The sequence below is a fragment of the Toxotes jaculatrix genome, chromosome 21 (genome assembly GCF_017976425.1).
Source record: "Toxotes jaculatrix isolate fToxJac2 chromosome 21, fToxJac2.pri, whole genome shotgun sequence".
Taxonomy (NCBI): domain Eukaryota; kingdom Metazoa; phylum Chordata; class Actinopteri; family Toxotidae; genus Toxotes; species Toxotes jaculatrix.
The window spans coordinates 15,742,582-15,762,163 of NC_054414.1; the positions used below are offsets into that span (position 1 = coordinate 15,742,582).

Here is a 19,582-nt window from a genome sequence, read left to right on the forward strand (position 1 = left end):
GATTGGCGGTTCGACTGCTCGCCTTTCTTCGCATCAGCCGTCACTCTGCCCTCTGTCGACGAGGAGGTGGTTTAACCCTAATGTTGGACCGTTATTCTGCCTTAAAAAAAACGAGTTTCATTTAAAACATGTTACTCGTTATTTTTCTTGAGTTCATGTTTTTTTTCTCGTTAAAACTGCAGGTTAAATTGTTCTGAATCTTGGGTCGGTCGGCTCAGTTTGATTCCTGACACTACCTGTTGCGAAAAACGCTTCAGCTAGCTTATTTTTTTTAATCATAGCGAGAGTCTGTTCTGATGTTAGACTAGATTATTACGCTTTCGCAGACATTTTCTCTCATGTTTAGGGGATTTGGACAATTTCGGCCAGGTGTGTATTTTACAGAACCGTCCTCTGCACTGCAGTCACCGGGTTGGTCGGCACTAGCTGCGGCTGCTGGAGAGAGAGAGAGGGAGAGAGAGGGAGAGAGGGAGAGGGGGACTGCGCAAAAACCACGGTCCGGATTTGTGCCTGGCTGACGTCATGGGGAGCCACAGACCTCTTTGACAGGATCCAGCAAAGGCAAGCACCGGGGATACATGATCAACATCCAGTGGGCCGGGAGATGTCGACGACCACACCGCTGTTTTGTACCACACGCTCGCCTGTAAAGTGAAAAAAAAAAAAAAAAACTAACAAAAAAAACTAAAGCCAAGCAGGCACGGAGATTTCGCTTCGGTCGACTGTGCGTTTGCGGCGCACCATGAGAGCGCCTCGCCGCTATTAACGGCTGTTTTCTGCCTCAAAACGAGCTGCACCGTCGACCAGGGGGAGAGATAAGCAGCCAGAGAACAGCTACTAATCCCCGGGACGGTCACATTCACGGCGGGGCTCGGACCCGACAGAAATGGACAGGGCAGCACGAACTGGATTAAATGACGGGGAATAAGGAGACTCCGCGAACAAAGCGAGCCTGAAGTGTTATGTCCGTTTACCCGTGTGGTCTTCGTTTGACTGGAAATGGGAGCTTTAACAAGCAGACAAAACATAGGCGTGGAAGAGGTGGACATTCCGTCCAATTCGGTGTACCGTTATCCGCCGAAATCTGGTAAGTCACCGAACAACAGGTCGGGCCGTGGGGGTGGGGGGGTATCTGTTAACATGCTCCAAAGCTTACTGCAGATGCTTTATTTGTAGATTAAACGCATTAGGGCGAATGAAAAGCAGCCTAGGCATCACCACCGTACCTTGGTTGCTGACAGGCCTACAGGCATGTCGGCCTTTAACCTGGTGTAGCTACCTGTGGAGAGAGGGAGGATCCATACCTGATTTCTCTGAGCCTCTTATCAGCTGAATTTTTCCCTGATCGTGCTCACATTGAACTTTTCCTTCACTTCATTTTAATTTTTTTTTTTTTTTTTTACATTTTTATCATATATTCAAATGTATTCCTCGCATTGCAGCTTTGTGGTAATATCCATGGAAGGATACTGTGTTTTATTAATCTAATTACCCACATATTTATACAAGCAGTGCTTATATTTTCATCTGTTTGCTGAACTGGGATCGGCTCTTATTTTGGTCCATCTGTGAGCATCTGTTAGTAGGTAGCTGTACTTGGGTTGATGCTTCATGACTGCTACTGTCTGCCTGTAAAATAAATAGGTGATGACGGGTCCCAAGAGGATGAAAATTAAAAAAAAGACCAATCACGATCAGCAGTAGGGATGCTTACACATGAAAGTAATGTGTGTTCAGTGTAAATGAGGCTTTCTAGTTTAAAATTGGACTGCAACCATTAATTCCATAATCCTTTAAAAAGATTAGTTTTTCAATGTAAAATGTCAAAATATTAAAAAATAAATACCACGATTTCCCAGAGCAGAGGCTGATGTCTTCAACATGCCAAAACTTTTGTCATTTCACAGTGACAAAAGCAGCAAGTCCTCACATTTAAGAAGCTGTAAAGAGCGAATGTTTGGCATTAGGTGATTAGTCAATTTTCATAATTGTTCTGACAACCATTTTTCAGCTCTAATATGAAGACAAAGTGTAACGCACAATGATATATCTTTTTCCCAGGTATCTTACCTTTTTATTTTTTAAATGTAAAACTAAGACTGAAACTATCTTTTCCTTTATCGATTATTTTCTTCAGTCATTTTCTCAATCAGTTAATAATTTGGTCAAAAAAAACATCATAAAACGGTGAAAAATGCCCTCCACTGTTTCCCAGAGCCCAGTGTGACAGCTTCAGACTGTTTGTTTTGTCCAACCAGCAGTCCAAAACCTGAAGACATTCAATGCTTTATTGTAGAACATCATGAAAACCAGCAAAAAAATCACATTTGGAACAGGAACAGATGTTTGAACCTGTAACATTTTGGGATTTTCATAAGCAAAAATGGCTAAAAGTCACAACTTAGACTGATTATTAAAATAGTTGCTGATTAATTTTTTGTCGATCGACCAGCCGATTAATTAACTACTAACTTGTCAGATTCTGAATTTGATCAATTATTTCCTAACTAAACTAACAGTTGTGCTAAATTTATATTGTGTATTATTAAGGCAATATATATATATATATACTAGGGCTGGCCATATAGTTAAATAGATTTCGAAGTGACCCATGTGTGTGTTGAATTTGTTTTTCTTTTTAAATCGTTCACTTTGTGATTGCAGCACTATGTTGAGCTCGTGATTGAGGTTTAGCAGTAATCCAATATTACCGTCCAAATCATGTTGTGAAGATATAATGTTATTGCTTTCCAGTTCTGTCATAAGCAAAGACATAAAGTAAATTAAAATCTCTCACAAAATGAAATCTGAAATAGAATCAGGGAATATAAATAGTATTTTATTGTGCTTAGATGTGATGTGTTAGGCTATATACAGATATCACAATGATATCTTAGATTTATAGTGACACTGAAGAGAGAATAAAAGGGAATAAAAAATGGTTGACTTGTGGCTGCCATTAAGGCTCCTCTCACCACAGTTCAGCTGAGTTAGTCATAGGGACATATGAATTTGTGATATATAACGGTCGTGGTTGCAGCCTGAAGGAGTGGTGGTGCCGATGGCTGCCGGTGAAACCGATCTGTCAGCCCCAGTTCCTGTCTGTGGGATCTGGTGACAAAGCCTCGACCCAGCTCGTCTCTCCCACCAGCTGTAAATAATAATAAGGTAATGGAGAGAGAGAGAGAGAGAGAGTGCATCGTCATTGGGGCTTTTTTTAGTTCGTGGTTTGTCGTGTTGGGGATTTTTCTACAGAGTGAATATATTTAAGGTCAGAGCATCCAATCCCCTCTGTTTTCTCCATCATTAATGATTGTGAAGGAAAACAGAGTTTGATTCAGATCAGCAATGCCAGACTAAATGCCCTCCCAGCAGAAACATGACTTAAATGTCCAGCATGTATTTAAAGACTCCAAACCACTATTACAGGCTTAGGATATTAGCCCACCCTATGATTAAAAGGCAGAACGTCTATTTAGTCTTGTTGTCATCAACCCAAAACTCTTGGTAAACAGGTGGGCAAGCTGCAGGCCAACGACAACCCAACTTAAATTAGTACACCTTCACCATTCCTCTCCAGGGCTTCGTTTGTCTTCATGAAGTAAAACCGCTCTACCTTTTCCCATCATTTTCAGACTCATGCCACCTGTACTCTATCGTTTTTGGATAAAAGCCTGTAAAGCTCAATAGTTGTTGTTTTTGGTCTTTGAGATCAAGCAGTTTGAGATTATTTGGGTGTTTCAGTGGTGACTGGAGGTATCTGTGGCTAACGGTGCCAGCGAAATGGGTCAGATATTAAACAGAACCGTTAATGTTTTATGCCAGTGAAGTGCCAGATGCGTAGGCTTTGCAACTGGGAACGGAATGACTGCAAAAACATCTCAGTTTTAACCAGCCTCTTTGTCTGTTATTGGGGGCTAAAATTTTATTTGCCTTCCAACAAATGAAAAAAGAAAAACATTATTTCAGCACTTTGAATTGTCCTTTTTTGCTTTATGGTTCAAGTAGCTCAGAGTTAGGGATGAGGGTAGAGATTGAAGTGTCTGGAACCAGGCAAATAATGCCTTTTCTAATATTTTCTATACTATAATAAACATAAAATATAATACTGTAGACCAGCAATCTGTCTCATTCTGTCTTGTTTCTAGGTACTGTCAAAATATTGTCTTTCATTGCGCAATATACGCAGTTTGTGATGTAGCTTTTTTCCCTTCATATGATTGTTTTAATCTCAGGTGTTGTGATGTCTACTGAGTTTATTGTGTTTAAAAGTGAGTCTCTTTCTGTGCAGGGAGTTACTTCGCCAGCCACTTCATCATGGGGGGAGAGAAGTTTGACTCCACCCATCCGGAGGGTTACCTGTTTGGGGAAAACACAGACCTTAACTTCCTGGGGACCAGACCTGTAGCGGTAGGTATTCTCACACACTAAGAGCTAGATCGTATGTTAAAGACTTAAACAATCTCACCTCGAGGTTACCCCAGCAGTTTTTCTGGAGCTTTCGATCACATCGCGTAATCTTCCTCAGTGGATGGATTCTGCCCAGTTGTCAAGAAAATTGTAGATTTCCATTTTCTCTGAGCATTTTAAGGAAAACCTCTTTCCCACGTTGGCCTAAAAGTTGAAAATGCAAGTTGTTTCAGATGTCAAGAATGAAGTTGCAATATTGCATAAAATTGATTGAAGATTATAAAAGTATATATAAAAACAGGGTCAAATTTAAGAAAAATGCCAAGATGATGTCTTAAAATTTCTTGTGTTGTTCAGCCAACAGTCAAAATTTTATATCACTGTTCATTTACAGTGATATAAAATAGAGAAAAACAGCAAATCCTCTCATTTGAGGAGCAAAAAAAGCATTTTTTTGTCCATTGGTCAATTACCTATTTGATTAATCAACTACTCAGCATCAAAATGTGAAGCAACCTCTTTGAAGTTAAACAGGAGCAGATACATTTCAGCAGCTGTGACTCCTGCGGTGGCAATTAACAGGCTTTCAGACTGTCACTGATTGAAATTTATTCATACGTCTCATCCTGTCAAACTAATTAAAAGTGAAATGACAGTCTGCCAGCTCCCCGTGCAGAAATGTTGATAAGGGATGGTTCCTCTGGAGGGTTCGTTGAACCTAATCGTGAACCTGAAGGTCAAACTAATGAGAGCTGCAGATAAAAAAGAGCTCATGTCCAGGGAGGAAAATAGGGAATTTGACACGGACCAAAAGGCTTGGAGGGAGTTAAAGTTAAATCTGACTAAGTGAAGCTGATATGGAGAGACTGGGCTCCATCTCTCCGTGCTAATCTCAGTCGCACTGCTGTTTCTGTCTAGACTGGGGCTAAAATTAGGAGTGCAGTTTTTCTCCCGATTATGTGGGTGTTTATAATCCTCCTGTGGGCACAGAATTCAGCTGGTGATGGTGTTTTTTTTCCCTTGTATGTGTATCTGAAGCTTTACCAGCATTATATAATGTTTGGTGGTTTCTAAGCAGATGGTGCTGTGGAATCATAAACCCGACCGCAGTTGTTGTGTTCTCAGTCTCCTGCACCACTCTACAAATATGATAATGGACGGGGCTATGTTTAGGGATTTTCAGAAACTCCCGTCTGAAGCACAGGGATATCCAAAATGGATATTGTCCGTAGGGATAGCCATGTTGGTTTGTCAGTAGGTAGAGACTGGAATATCTCAACTATTCAACTCAATTACCAACTGTTGGATGGATTGCCGTGAAATTTTGTACATTCATGTTCCCGAGAGGATGATACGAGAGGAAATACTTACAACAGCCTAATCTTTTTATTTTAGCCTGAGCATGTATGAGGAAATATAGACCAGTGTAAGACCTACGGTGTTGCCAGTGAGTTTCCAGTGAATGGCTCTTTTCAGCGTCTGTTGCTCCGTGTGTGTGTTTGTTTGTGTGGTTTACAGGCGTGACTCCTGCTGAGCCCAGATGTGTAATAATACTGAATACGGTGCCATTCAGAGCCGCACAAACACCCTTATCCACTCACACAGATGAGGGGTTGTAGTGTGGAGGTATCTGACCACATCCTGCATGTTTCTCCTCCAGAGATTCTCAAACCACCTCGGCTCTCCCTTTACGCTCAGTCAGCAGCTTCTGGCTTCAAACGCACAACAAAAGAGGGCTGGGAAGCGAACCACAGACTGGGTCAAGTTTAAAGGTTGTGTGTCGATTTTACACCAGGATTTTTTAAATGCTAGTTTTCATCTCTGGAGGTGGAGTTGGTCAGTGAAAAAGCAGAAATTTTATCCGTTCACGGAAGGCATTTTACATCCTTATCTGTGACCTGATATTATGAAAATTTTCCTGATGTGGTGAACCTCACCCTTTTCACCAGCTTGAATTAACGACAGACTCAGTTTGACCCTGGACTGCTTTACACTCCTGTGGTCCCTGTGTGTGCAGAAATGTGCCAAACAGTGTCTGAAGTGTCAGCCGTATCCCTGGAAAGACACAGTCTGAGCAGATTTTTTGCTCCAGCTCAGCACTTGTCAGCACAGATCTCACTGGTGCTGACAACACTTTTGTGTTAAGGTTAAACCAGGAGCAGCCGCGGTCATCGTGTAACCCTGAATTCCCTGTGGTAAAGACAGGAATGTCGGGGTGGTTGAGGAAAGCTGAATGCCACTACTCTTCAGTCTCATAACTTGTATTTTACATCTATAATTTGTTGTTTTCTTTTTGTTTTCAGTTCCCGTACGCAGCCCCTCCACCTCAGGAACCAGTAAAGACGTTACGAAGCCTTATAAATATCCGCAAGGACACACTGCGGCTCGTACGGTACGCACCTCTATCCACCTAAACACATACGCAACCCCCTGATTCACCACTGTTGTCTAATTTTATACCCACTGAGCTATTTTTAGGGAGCAAGCCACAGCAGCTAATTGAAGGGGTAGCGTCAAATCAAACCTGTGTTTTCTTGTAATTCGAACTTTTGTTTTTTTCAGGTATAATTGTTGCATATGACATCCAGACACAAAATTCAAGCTAAAAACAAAAGCACAAAATATCCCGTCTCCCTGGAAACAGGACAAAAGACTCACACACCAAAAAAATCATCATATAACAAACATGAAAAAACAGGATAAGTGATTCTAAGATCTCAAGAAATTCCCAGGTTAATTATTGACTTTAAAAATGTTCATTACACAAATTCTAACAATAAATGAATCCGCCTGTTTCAGATCATTCCTGTATGATGATTAAAGCATGAAGCTCATAGATTTAATTCTCTTCTCTTTTATAAATCCTTCTCCCTGCCCCCCACCAGGTGCAGCGAGGACCTGAAGCTGCCGGGCGATGAGGCGGCGGGGAAGAACAGGGCCTGCTACAACGTGGAGTTCACCTTCGATGCTGACACGCAGGTGGCCATCACCATCTACTACCAGGCCATAGAGGAGTTTCACAACGGAGTGCCAGTGTAAGTGTGTTTTTTCTCATGGTCAAATAACACTCGATGCACAGTGTTACAGTATTTGCTGAAATTGGTTGGTTGGTCAGTGTCTGTAGTTTGTCGTTGTAATGAAATATCCCTAGTTTCAATCAGCAGAATTTACCTGTTTTTACTGTTTGTGAATGTTATGTAGATTCAGATGTCTTAAAAATCACAGCTTTAGTAATGTGTGTGCTGATTTACTGCTGAACACTAAACTGTCTGCAATCACTCGAGATGAGCACAAATTACTCCGACTCAAATGTTGAAAACGTGTCAAATTTATTTTGGCACAATATTTCCCCTGCTGTGACTTGGCTACAGCAGGTGCACCATCAAAAGCTTCTGTGAAAGATTCTGAGTGTCACAGCGTTTTCTCTCATGAGACAGCAAAGGATGATTCCATCCACCGGATAGGGACAGGGGCTGAGACTGACCATACTGAAGGGGACTGCCCTACATAATGATCCCAATGAGGCCTACACAGTGATGTATTAAGTGTCTTGTATAACCTGTGATACAGGTAAGGGGACTGATGTATTTTGTGCATTGACTGACTGTATGTGTGTGTTTCCTGCAGTTACCTGCCCCAGGACAGCTCTCTGCAGTCTGAGACCGTGCACTTCAAGAGGGGAGTTTGCCAGCAGTTCTGCCTGCCCTCGCACACCGTCAACCTCAGCGAATGGGCCGACGAGGAGGTGGGCCATCTGTCTGTAGGCTGTGCGCAGAAGCACACGTCTGTACGAGGCTGTGCTGCGGCGTGAAACCAGTTTTATACACATAGATGCAGTTCTAGTGTGCTAATGTCCTCCCTTTCTGTCCACTCCTCAGCTGCTGTTTGATATGGACAAGGAGATTTTCCCCATGGTGGTGCAGGCTGTTGTAGACGAGGGAGAAGGTGAATTACTGTGTGTTCATCACACTGATGGTCTGATGTGAAAGTGCAGCCGCAGAATTTTGAGCAAATTTGTGTCCACTGTCTTTAATCTCTGCAGAACATTTGGGACACTCTCACATTCTGCTGGCTACATTTGAAAAGGTAAGACAGACGCTCTTTGGCAGAGCCAGAGCCAATGAGATGTTGTCGCTGTTATGCATATATTGCCTCAGTTCTCAGATTCGAGAGAGACATTTTCCAGCTACCATTTTGATAATGAATGGATGAATTTATCGATTGATTGGGTTTTGGATAATAGGTACAGGGTAAAGGCTTGTACTGCTGTGTGGTGATGAAAGTGAAAATTAACATGTAGGGGTTTATGTATATGAATTAAGCACGTAGACAAACTGCAGTTCATGTAGGTAAATTCAATTTTAGAATTAATTTAAATAATAAAATGAACCACTGCTCCTTTCTTTGGCAGCACATGGATGGGAGCTACTGTGTGAAGCCTCTGAAGCAGAAACAAGTGGTAAATACAGAATACGCTTTCCTTCCTTCCTCCTTTTGTGTAAAACATTTTTTACGCTTTTGAAAGACAAGGATACAGGAAGGCTTTATTTTCCTCTTGAACATTTCACCTGGCCCTTGAGACCTACTGCCTTTATTCTTCAACATTTTCCTTTTCCCAGGTGGATGGAGTGAGTTATCTACTGCAGGAGATCTATGGGATAGAGAACAAATACAACAGCCAAGAATCAAAGGTAAATATCAGATATATGAAAATGACACGAGATTTTTCTGTCTGCTCCTCTTCCAGTGCATCAGAAGTGACATGACTGTGTAGTGAAATGAATCAGTGTAACTGTCTTTGTTGCTCAAGTCAGTGACTTAAAAATTCTCTTTCTTCATAACATTTGAATGTTTTTTTTTTTTTTGTCCCCCAGGTTGCTGACGATGAGATCAGTGACAACAGTGCGGAGTGCGTGGTGTGTTTGTCGGACGTGCGAGACACACTCATCTTGCCGTGCAGGCACCTGTGTCTCTGCAACGCCTGTGCAGACACGCTGCGCTACCAGGCCAACTGCTGCCCTATCTGTAGACTGCGTGAGTTCCAGTTAATCCTAAAAGAGTTCCTTTCCAGGATGAGATGCCAGCTGTTTCAGAAGACTTTTAAAGTTTGTTTAAAATGCATCAGACTTAATTTTATAGGGGGATTTTCCCAGTGTTGTGAGTTCTTGGGAGGTAGAAATTGCAGTTACTAAGAATTTGCAACCCTTTTCTAGGCAATAAACTGTATAATTATGTTGGTCCGTCCTTATTTAAGGACCACTCTGTTGGTTTGCACCTGTAGAAAGAAGCACAGATGAAAATTGCACGTTTGATCTCATGCAGTATGTATTTTAAGGGGCTTCTGGGAAAGGGGAATGGAAATGTACAACAATAGTCAGCTGATTTATCACCACTGACTGAGCACTGCAGCAAAGGAACAAGGGTCTGAAATTTAACACCGGGGGAAAGGCAGGTGTAAAATCTGAGTTGTTTTATTGGAGAGACTGTAGTGGACAGGAACAGTGAGTCATTGTAATTATTATTATATATACTTGTCTTTTAAATCTCTTTTAATATCCTCGTTTTTACAGCGTTCAGAGCTCTGCTACAGATCCGAGCCATGAGGAAGAAACTCAGTCCTCTGTCACCTACCAGCTTTAACCCCGTCATCACTTCACAGACCTCAGACTCAGAGGAGCACTCGGTGAGACAGAGCCAACAACATATATATATATATATATATATATATATATATATATATATATATATATATATATATATATATATATATATATATATATATATATATGAAATATTGACTATCCACAGTCCCAGGAAACTCACATCCTCAGTGTCCTCACCTTGTGTTCAGGCGTCGGAGCACATCCCTCCAGGCTACGAAGTGGTGTCTCTGTTGGAGGCGTTGAATGGACCCCTCAACACCTCCTCGGTGGCTCCTCCTCCTCTCCACTCCGGTCCCAGCCACGTCTCCGGAGCGCTGCCTCCGTACAGTAGCGAGCCCCACCCGGCGCCGGCACGCTCCCTCTCCCCCCTAGACCACTCCAACTCCAGTCAGGGACTCAAGCTCAAGAAGAGTGGTTCAAAGTGAGATGAACGAGTGTTCAAATTTCATCTGAATCACTTGGTAGCATGAGATTGTGTGTTTTTTTTTTTTTTTTAATTCTCCTTCTCTGTTATTTCAGTGTTAAATATTGAACCCACTCCAGTTATTTTTGTCTGAGGCTGGTCCATCGTGTTTTTCTATTTCAGGTCACTTTCCCAGAATTCCTCTGTGCTTCCCGAGGAGGAGGATGAGAAGTCGTGCAGTGAATCGGAGGCCTGTCGCCACAAACTCGTCGTGGACCAGCAGGAGGTGTGTGTGTGTGGATGTATATTTGTTTCTGTGTGAAGGATGATGTGTTGCCATGAGCTCATCTCTCATTGCTGTTCTTGTTGTTTTACAGTGCGGAGTGACTCCAGACAGTGAGAACCTGACTCTCTCCTCGTCTGGAGCCATCGACCAGTCATCCTGCACAGGAACCCCGCTCTCCTCCACCATCACCTCCCCGGAAGGTACACGCACGCTCCAGTTCGTCTTTCTACCTCTAACGTCAATCTAATTCTAACCTTAACCAAATCTTAACCATCGCACCAGCTTCACCTTCAGACCCCTTTACTTTTTGCACTCTTAATTATGATGTGATGGCTAAATTTTTAAAAATGTTTTTGCCCATCAGTCTACACTCCATAATACCATACCATAATGACAGTGAATCATTATTGTATTATTGATCATTATTGGAATATCCCCAAACTAAATAACATAAAAGTCACTTATGTCTGAAAAGATGAAGCCACCAAAGTTACGTATTCCATGTCTGAGAAGTGCGTCGGCGTTCTCAGGTTAGGTTACTTATCTGTTGTATGCAGCTATTCTTGTCCTTCCTTTTCCCATGTGAAATACCGCTTCCCTGCATGGCTGATACACTTATTCTTACTTACTTACTTACTTTAAATTGACACTGTAGTGCACACTCTGTTTCTCTTTGTCTCAGATTCTTTAAGACTAAGCAGTCTGGAAAAACATTTTCTTCAAAGAGGTGTTCAGTACTTCTTGAATTTAGCAGGAAAGCAAAATGGAAGAGGTCCAAGGCGCTGCATGGAGCATTTTAACATAAATAAATCATACGCTTGTACCACCTCAGCATTTTGTGTTGGTGCCACTGGATCAGATTTTATGGGAAAACTGCTGGATGGCGTCTCGGCACAAAACAGGAAGAGAGGACTGTTATTTCACCTGGAATGAAAGGCTCAGTGAGCTAATAACTTCAAACATGTTTATCCAGTCTTTAGCCTATTTTAAACAGAGACCCCGCTTTATTGCTCCTACAAAGACTGCTCATTATTCTGGCTTTGCCTGTGTACGCTGAACCAAACAGAGGCAACATGATGCTGCCCCTGTGTGTGATTTTTAGAGAGCATGCCAGCTTTCTGGAATCAGAGGCGTGACGTGTTACACAACAGCATCAGCGTCTGTCGCGCCATGCCGGCTCTTTCCTTTACAGACATCGATCCGGATCTGTGCGAGGAGGAATAAAAGTGCAACATTCCCGCCTTGAACACGCTGTATAAAAGGGGCTATTGTGTTGCCAGGCTTCCATCTTGATGTCAAGCCTCCGGGAAGTCGCCGCACCCGCCTGCTATTAGCCAAGAAATAGTCACGGCACAGAACTCCCCTAAAACCACAAATTGTTGTTTTTACATCACTGTTTATTTATAGACTAAATAAACAGGCTCCTGCATGTTCATTCGTGAGCTTTGGGGGTGCTGGTTGGCAGCTTTTTGAACTTTAGACAGTGCTATAGTTCCCAAAATGTTGAGCTATTTCTTTAATTTGACAATGATAATTTTTTTTTTTTTTCGAAATGGTGGAAGTCTCACCTGGCAACCAAAGAAAAAAAAAAATCATCCGGCCCCCGAGCCAGACCGTGATGTGTGTCTCCGTCTGTCTGCCAGACCCAGTGAGCAGCAGCCTGGCCCAGTCAGTGATGTCCATGGCCTCGTCCCACTCGCAGCACTCCCACATCAGCACTGACACCATGTCCTCCATGTCAGGGTCCTACCTGGCCGGGGCCGAAGGCGAGCCCGGGGGGGAGGAGGGGGGAGACGACGCGGAGGGCGAGGAGAACCAGGACGCCTCCATGGAGAGCCGAGGGCCGTCGCAGCAAGATGGGGTGAGGATGGAGGGAGGACGAATTTGCTGCATTATCCTGTCATTTAATATAAATGTGTCATCTCATCTTTGGAGCGTCTCCCTCTGTTTCTCTGCTTTTCTTTCATTCAGGAGTTTTCGAAGGAGCCAAAGGAGAAAAACTACTCATTGGCTGTAGAGGAGCAGGACTCAGAGGTGACTATAGCACACTGATGTTTGAACATGGTGTAGTCAATGCTCATTTATTTTTTATGCTCATTTTATAAACCCTTTTTGTCTTTTCTCCAGGGAAATGATGTTACAGAAGAGGACTGCTCCTCCCCTTCTAATGGGAAAGGTAACTATGGTGACCATCCCTCACCTTTCACCCCAGGCCTCTCACTTCCCTTTGCATTTGCTGCACTCTTGGGCCATGTGAAAAAGAGTTTTCATGCAAACTCTTTCATTACAAACCTGCCCTCCAGTGCCGAACCGATATCAATCCTACACCCTTCGGGAATCCAGCACCTGAACTATTACACAGCTCATGGATCAGGCAGTGAAAACTCTATTTGAGTGACATTTATTTATTTCCTTGTCCTATTTTAGAATCAATGTTTCCTGATTGGTGAATTTAATACTTACCAATATTAAATTTCCTGATTGGTGAATTTAATATTCAGATCGATCAGTGCCTGCTTTCAGGAAACAAGCACGCACCGGCTTCCTGTGTTGTTTGGATGAGGTTCTGCTGCACACCAGGCTACTGACTTGCATTTGCATGATTTGCATCTGTATATAAATGGATGTGTGTACAGTATGTGCGTTTGTGTATTTACTGTATATGTATGAAGTGTGTCATTTATTTGTTTTGCACACAAGGCACTGCAGTCTGCATCTGCTGCATCATGAAGCTTCTTCGTGCTCCATTTGCACTGCTGCTGAATGCTGTTTATGTGCCTGCGAGTGTGTGTGTGTGTGTGTGTGTGAAAGAGAGAGAGAGGGAGATGGAGGGCAAAAGAAGGTGTTGTGGTGTATAGAGAGTGTGAGTCCATGATCAGTAGGCTTGAAGCAAACACAGCGTCACCTTTCATTAGACACCAGTTTGAAACTTGTTTATGTACATTAGTTTCTCTGTGGAGAGTGTGTGTGTGTGTGTGTGTGTGTTCTGACACCTTGGGCCAGACTGGAACAATCTCTGAGTACCTGTGAGAGTTACTGAAGGACCTTTCAGTTCCTTAGGAGACGAGCGGACCCGTCTTGCCTGACAGACTGTGAATATGCACACGCACTATAGGATGTATGCTTGCACGCACATGTGTGTGTGCATCTGCACCGGCGCTGCCAGACAGCTTCTGTATGTGCCCTGTCTGTGTCTCTGTGCTGAGCTGCCAATCATTCAGTCATCTGTGTCACTTCCTCCTCATTAGTTCCACACACACACACTCACTGCAGGCATGAGGCACTGGCACATATTAAACATGTCAGTATTTATTACATGGCCATCCTGGAAAAAGGCAGAAAATGCTCATCCGCAGAGTTTCCGTTTAGATTTCTGTCTCATTTGTCAGCTGTCCTAACCGATGAGAAACAAGGCACCAAAATCTGATAATCATTCATCATGTATCGGCAAACACTGTTGTTGAGTGATGGCGAAGAAACTGAAAATACGAGAGCAGAGCGGCAGCTTTAACAATTTTTTAACACTGATAATAAGAATAAACAAAATCTTATATCACAGTTTACATCATTTTATATCAAGATACCATATACCCCGACACAAAACATTGAATTGAACTAACGTCTGTTTTTTGCTGATCCAGGGAATGAAATACCTTAGCAACTGGGATAGTTTACTGCACTGTTTCATTATTTTATGTTAAATAATTATATCTTGGAAACAGACCACAGGATAACCTTGTATTTATTTCCTTCTCTGTGAACAAGCTTTCCATCTTGTACATCTTATTCTGTCTATTTATATCCTGCAAAGCAAACCCTGCAAGCATCAGAACAGCCGTTCTTTTTTTATTCTTCCTTCATGAGTCAGATTTTTGCATTTACCCTGGTCCTGTGTGCCCGACAGTTTGAGAATCATTGGATCATAATAATCGTAATCAAGCTTTCATTGAAAACACTGATGATTTTGATGTCTCTCCGAACTCCCTTTAAACTTCATGTTAGTTTAGACTCACACTGATCAACTGCAGAGACATTTTATCATTTGTTATTTTACTCTTGCTGTTCCAGCATGGCCGACTTCACCCCTTCACCTCTGACGCCTTCCCCCGTCCTTCCCTCACCCTGCCTGTCCCCCTTTCCCTCCCCCTGCTGTGCCTGGCTGCTCTTGTTTGACCTTTGCCCTCGCTTGCAGGTGGGCGGAGCAGGTGTCCAGAGTTGGCCAATAACAATCAGGGCGTCGCCCTCTGTGACACGCCCTCTTTGGGGCTGGATAATGAGCAGGCTCCCGACAGCCGATTCGCCGGTGAGTGGCAACCTCCCGAACATGGACCGATGAGAGCTGAGAACTGGGTGGGGGGGAGGAGAGACACAAGAGGAAAGGAAAAGCGAGGAGTGCATGAGTCATCAGTCAGAACAATTAATGCCTTCTGACACATTAGCTTTCTATGCTAGCATGCTAGTTTAGATTAAAGCTAGAGCAGCAGTAGCAGCTAGCGACCAGAGACGACATTTTGTAGCATCTTTGCCCAGCATGAAGATCTGGAGCCTTCCTTCTTCTCTTCATTCCTACCCTTTGGTGTTGTGGTGCTTCATTGCTTTTTCAGATACGGGTAGCTCTGCACTCTCTCCCTCCTCTCCCCTTTAGCTGAAGCCCTGGTGTGTGTGTGTTTGTGTGTGTGAGTTCATCTTATTGTGTGTCGGACGAGTGCCTACTGCATGCTGTGTTTTCTGTTTGTGTGTGTGTGTGTGAGAGAGAGAGAGAGAGAGAAAGAGTCTGGTCCATCCCAGAACTGAAGTTCATGTTCAGCGTCTGCCAGCTCCGAGCCGCTTTGCCAAACATCTGCTACTCATTCTTACACCCCGCCATCTTCCCTCCTGTCCTCTCCCAATCCTCCTCCTGCTTCTCAACACTTGGTGGGTCACTGTGATGAGAGCTAGAGGTCTCAGTTTTGTTCTCGATTAACAGCATTTTTAAATTATTTAACCCTCTGGAGACTTTTAATGCACTGATTTTTGTCTTTGTGCCACCCTTTTAATCTGTCCTTACCCCACATGCATTGTCTGACTCAAATTATAACAGGAACCCAGGATATATGAAATAAAACACAGGTGCCTGTAAAAATCTACAGTCCTTGTCACTAAAGTTATTATTATTATTATAGACCAGCTCAAGGTTGTGAAATATATTGTTTTAGTATTTATACACACCAATATAAGAATAATAATTGAAACTATAGTTTTCTTTCTTTTTACATGTAAGGGGATTTGTAAATACAAACGTGGCTGTAGACTGACTTCAGAGGGTTAATTTGGCATAAAAGTTGAGTAATTTTATGTTCAAACTTCCTTCACATCCTTTAGCTCTGCGTCACTCTCGAAGCTTTCACTCTCCCCCTCTGTCAAACCCTGATTTCCCATCATTTCCCTGAACCTATCTCACCCCTTTGGTGTTTTACGGTGGATGTTGTGACATGTTTTCTCTTTGTGTGTCGTAAAAGCGTTTTGTTATCTCTCTGTTTCTCTCCTTTTCTTCCCCTCTCATTCTTCACATCTTCTGCTGTCTTTTCCTGGACATTTCCCTCGTTCTTCTTCTTCCCTCTTTCTTTCTCTCCTCTGACTCTTTTCCTTCTTTCGCCTTCTTTCGGATGGACAGATGAGGAGTCGTGCCCAGTGCACATTGAGGACTAGGTATGGAGTTACGGTCAGATGGTAGATCAGACACCAGGGTCACAAATTGTAATTTGCTTTGATCTTTATGTGTTTATCTGTTTCCAGTCACAGCTCAGAATTGATCCTACATTATATACATTCCTGTATTCTAAAACGATCAATAATTTTATTCCCTGCAAGTTGCATTTTTCCTGGCTGATAGTTGCATTTATTCACCATGGGTCAGGACCATCTTGTTTGGCCACTGCTGGTTTACATTTGAGGCCTTGTCGGATTTTCTAAGTAAGGAAGAATCCTCTTTACTGACCAGGCGGTTTTCAGCTTTGGTCTCCTCGCACAATATCAATCAAACTGACCTAATGTATGTGTGTTTTGTACACAGTTAATTTGGGATGTTACAGTCTCATTGCTCCAAACTGATCTGATGTTTTTGTCTCTTCGGTGGACCTTTAGGTCACAGGATTCATGTACGTCATGATTTTACTCAATACAACAGCTTTTCCTCTTTAGCCAAACATAAAATCTTTGTGACATAAAAACAGGTGGAAACTAGTTTCTATCTAAGGCCTTGTGAGATTCTGGTTGTCCTACACCACCACACACCATGTGAAAAAAATCAGAAATTAAAACAGAAGTTAGTAGAAAATGAGTGAGACAGTACTGTCCTATCTCGTAGCTGTTTTTCAGTTTTTGGACATGAAACTGCACTGGTGACATACGGCAGTGTCCTGTCCAGTTTCCGGTTTGATTTTGCAGCCTAACCATCATTGCTCTCTCTCTCTCGCTGTCTTCTTCTCTCATTCAGGTCTGATGTACCTCGGGGGGTACAGGCCTGTTTTGGAGCCCCTCCCCCACCACACCTCCACCAGCAATATCAACCTGGAGGAGCAGGGGGCAGATAACAGGGACAACCAGAGTCCTAAACATCCCCGCCGCGGACCACTCATTGTGTAACACACTCACACAAACACACACACACACACAGACACACACACACTTAACCTTATCCGTCCAGAGTCAGCTCTCCTTACCCTGCCATACTGCTGCATCACTGGACACTGTCCTCGCTGAACAGGGAAACCCATCCCCACCTTTCTGAACATCTCCTGGATGGATTGTCATTGTTGGCGCTGAGGGAAGAGGAACAAACAGCATCACCTCTCTACACTTTTATCTCAGACGATTCCTTTCCGTTTTTTTTTTTCGTCTGTGACCTAAATTGTTGTGGGAACTATTAACCTACTGCTACAATATTATTTATTACCTGTAGGTCTAACCAATGAGAGCTGTGTATTGTGACACTATCTTTAGAAGCAAACATGCTGCTCCTTTCCTTTCCTTTCCCCTCCTCTCCTCTCCTGTCCTCTCTTACCAGCCAAACAGTCAGGGGCTACTGTGTTCGGCAATCGGATTTATTACTAATGTACTTCTTCTTCTCTGTTATAAACTGTGCGTTGAATGAGTCTTCGGACACTATATAGAAGTCAGCTCACACCGGACTGTTTAACCCGACCTTAGCGAACTAAAACGTGCTGACTCCTCGGATCAGGGAGCTCTCGTCTCAACTTCGCATGCAGCTTTTCGACTCCTGCTGATTTTATTTTTTTCCTCTCATTCCCGCCATGATTTTCAAACACGACAACCTCTGCTGAATGTGAATCCATTAAACGCTTGGACTTGTGAGGTGGCGTTCCAGCCAAGAACTGTCCGCCAAGATGAACAGAAGTGGGAAGAAAAAGACACTTTACATAGAATGTAAGAGGTGGAAGAAGGGGAATGTATGTGACATCTGAATTGTCACCTGGACTGGAGTTAAACACAGACTTTGAACCCATAACTGGTTCTTTAAACACACACCCATCATGCCACCCTCTCCTTCTGCCGCTCCGTGTTAGCATGTCAGTATTTTCATAGTTGCAACTGGAAATCAGCAAGTACCACCAAGCAATAAAGATGCTGAAGCTGCATCTCCTCCTTTTCCCCTGCAGGAGGGCGCTCATTCACAGTTCAAACAGTGACGAAGTGTTTGCACTGGCCTGTTGTATTCAGATTCCAACATTTCATTGCGTTTAATTGTTATTTTTTATTTTAACTTTGCCATTGTGAAGGGATTAATTGTGACAAAGACAGCATACGGTGAATCTGAAAACCTAAACGTGAGATTTAGGCCACACTGTGGTTAGCTGGCATTATGCTCATCCTCACACTCCCCGTGATTATCAACCCGACGAGCCCTTTTCTCCTCGTCTGTGAAGCTTTTAGTTGTTTTGGTTTTGTACAACTTTAATGTATAGCTCACCTGTCGTTGATGTTCTCCGTTTCTGTGTTTTAATTTGTTGCAAAAACACTGTGTTGTTTATTAGAATGTGGATGAAAATATGTGAAAAACTTGTAAAGGTTTACACACTCGCGCGCACACGCGTGCTCATGTAACGAACAACCGAAAAGGGACAATATCAACATTTAATGCACTAGTAGCTGTTTCCTAGACGACACACGTTGCGGTGCATGAGACGATAGTAGAGTAAGCATGTTAGTCTAGGTCAGCCTGCACCCTCCTGTAGAATACTTGATGATGGATCACTGCACACACATGAGGCCGTACCATATCTTTCTGTAGTGTTATATAATCGGTTGCTGGCTCCCTATTCCCTTGACCGAACTGCTGAGGTCAAGACTACTGCACTACTATATCCAAGCTGCAAACAGTCATGTGATTACAGTCTGAATGTGTAGATGAAGCCGTTCTCTGGCACCGGTCGCAGTATGACATCAAAGGAATGGGTCCCGAATCCACAAGGCCCCACTTTTCTAGAATTATGAGTGAAAATGTCAAATATCAAATGGACAATAAAGTTTTTGCAACTAAATGGTCACTGAGTGATCTGATGTTCATGTAAGTGGGAAAGATTCGTTAATCAGCACAGGGTTGTGTTTTGGTTGATGTCACTGAGCACAAAACTCTGCTGAGATGTTTCCTAACATGGTCAACATCACTGAAACTCAACTCACAGTCTTACAGAGTCATTTTTAAAACCCTGGTATGCAGCATTTTCCCAACAGGGAGCTTAGTTTTTATATTTGTCACCAGTAAAAATATCTTCTCAGGCCTCACAATCACCAACAGAACAGAATAAGTAATGGATTGTG

The 19,582-nt window shown here is 42.9% G+C and overlaps 1 protein-coding gene across 5 annotated transcripts; it reads left to right on the forward strand.

The window, feature by feature from the left end:
• The first annotated feature begins 110 nt into the window (after nt 1-110).
• Nucleotides 111-19,302, forward strand: rnf157 (ring finger protein 157). Of its 5 annotated transcripts, XM_041066754.1 has the most exons (21): nt 111-1,087; nt 4,292-4,410; nt 6,714-6,802; nt 7,296-7,445; nt 8,038-8,155; nt 8,289-8,355; nt 8,453-8,496; nt 8,822-8,869; nt 9,030-9,101; nt 9,285-9,444; nt 9,981-10,093; nt 10,262-10,494; nt 10,660-10,762; nt 10,854-10,962; nt 12,406-12,623; nt 12,734-12,796; nt 12,890-12,938; nt 14,955-15,065; nt 17,238-17,380; nt 17,719-17,724; nt 17,962-19,302. In XM_041066754.1, the coding sequence occupies exons 1-21, from the start codon at nt 1,000-1,002 to the stop codon at nt 18,025-18,027; spliced, it is 2,169 nt and encodes a 722-aa protein (XP_040922688.1). In that variant the 5' UTR covers nt 111-999; the 3' UTR covers nt 18,028-19,302. The 5 variants fall into 5 exon arrangements, with proteins under 5 accessions (XP_040922688.1, XP_040922683.1, XP_040922684.1 ...); XM_041066749.1 differs by having other exon boundaries at nt 17,238-19,302; XM_041066750.1 differs by having other exon boundaries at nt 12,505-12,623; nt 17,238-19,302.
• The last annotated feature ends 280 nt before the right edge of the window (nt 19,303-19,582 follow it).

What these genes read in the sequence shown, in the direction of transcription:
- rnf157 (XM_041066754.1), top strand. Translation starts at nt 1,000, where the DNA reads ATGGGAGCTTTAACAAGCAGACAAAACATAGGCGTGGAAGAGGTGGAC. An exon ending in CTCAAGAAGAGTGGTTCAAA is followed by an intron (nt 10,495 to 10,659) that starts GTGAGATGAACG and finishes TTTCTATTTCAG; the next exon opens with GTCACTTTCCCAGAATTCCT. An exon ending in CACCATCACCTCCCCGGAAG is followed by an intron (nt 10,963 to 12,405) that starts GTACACGCACGC and finishes TCTGTCTGCCAG; the next exon opens with ACCCAGTGAGCAGCAGCCTG.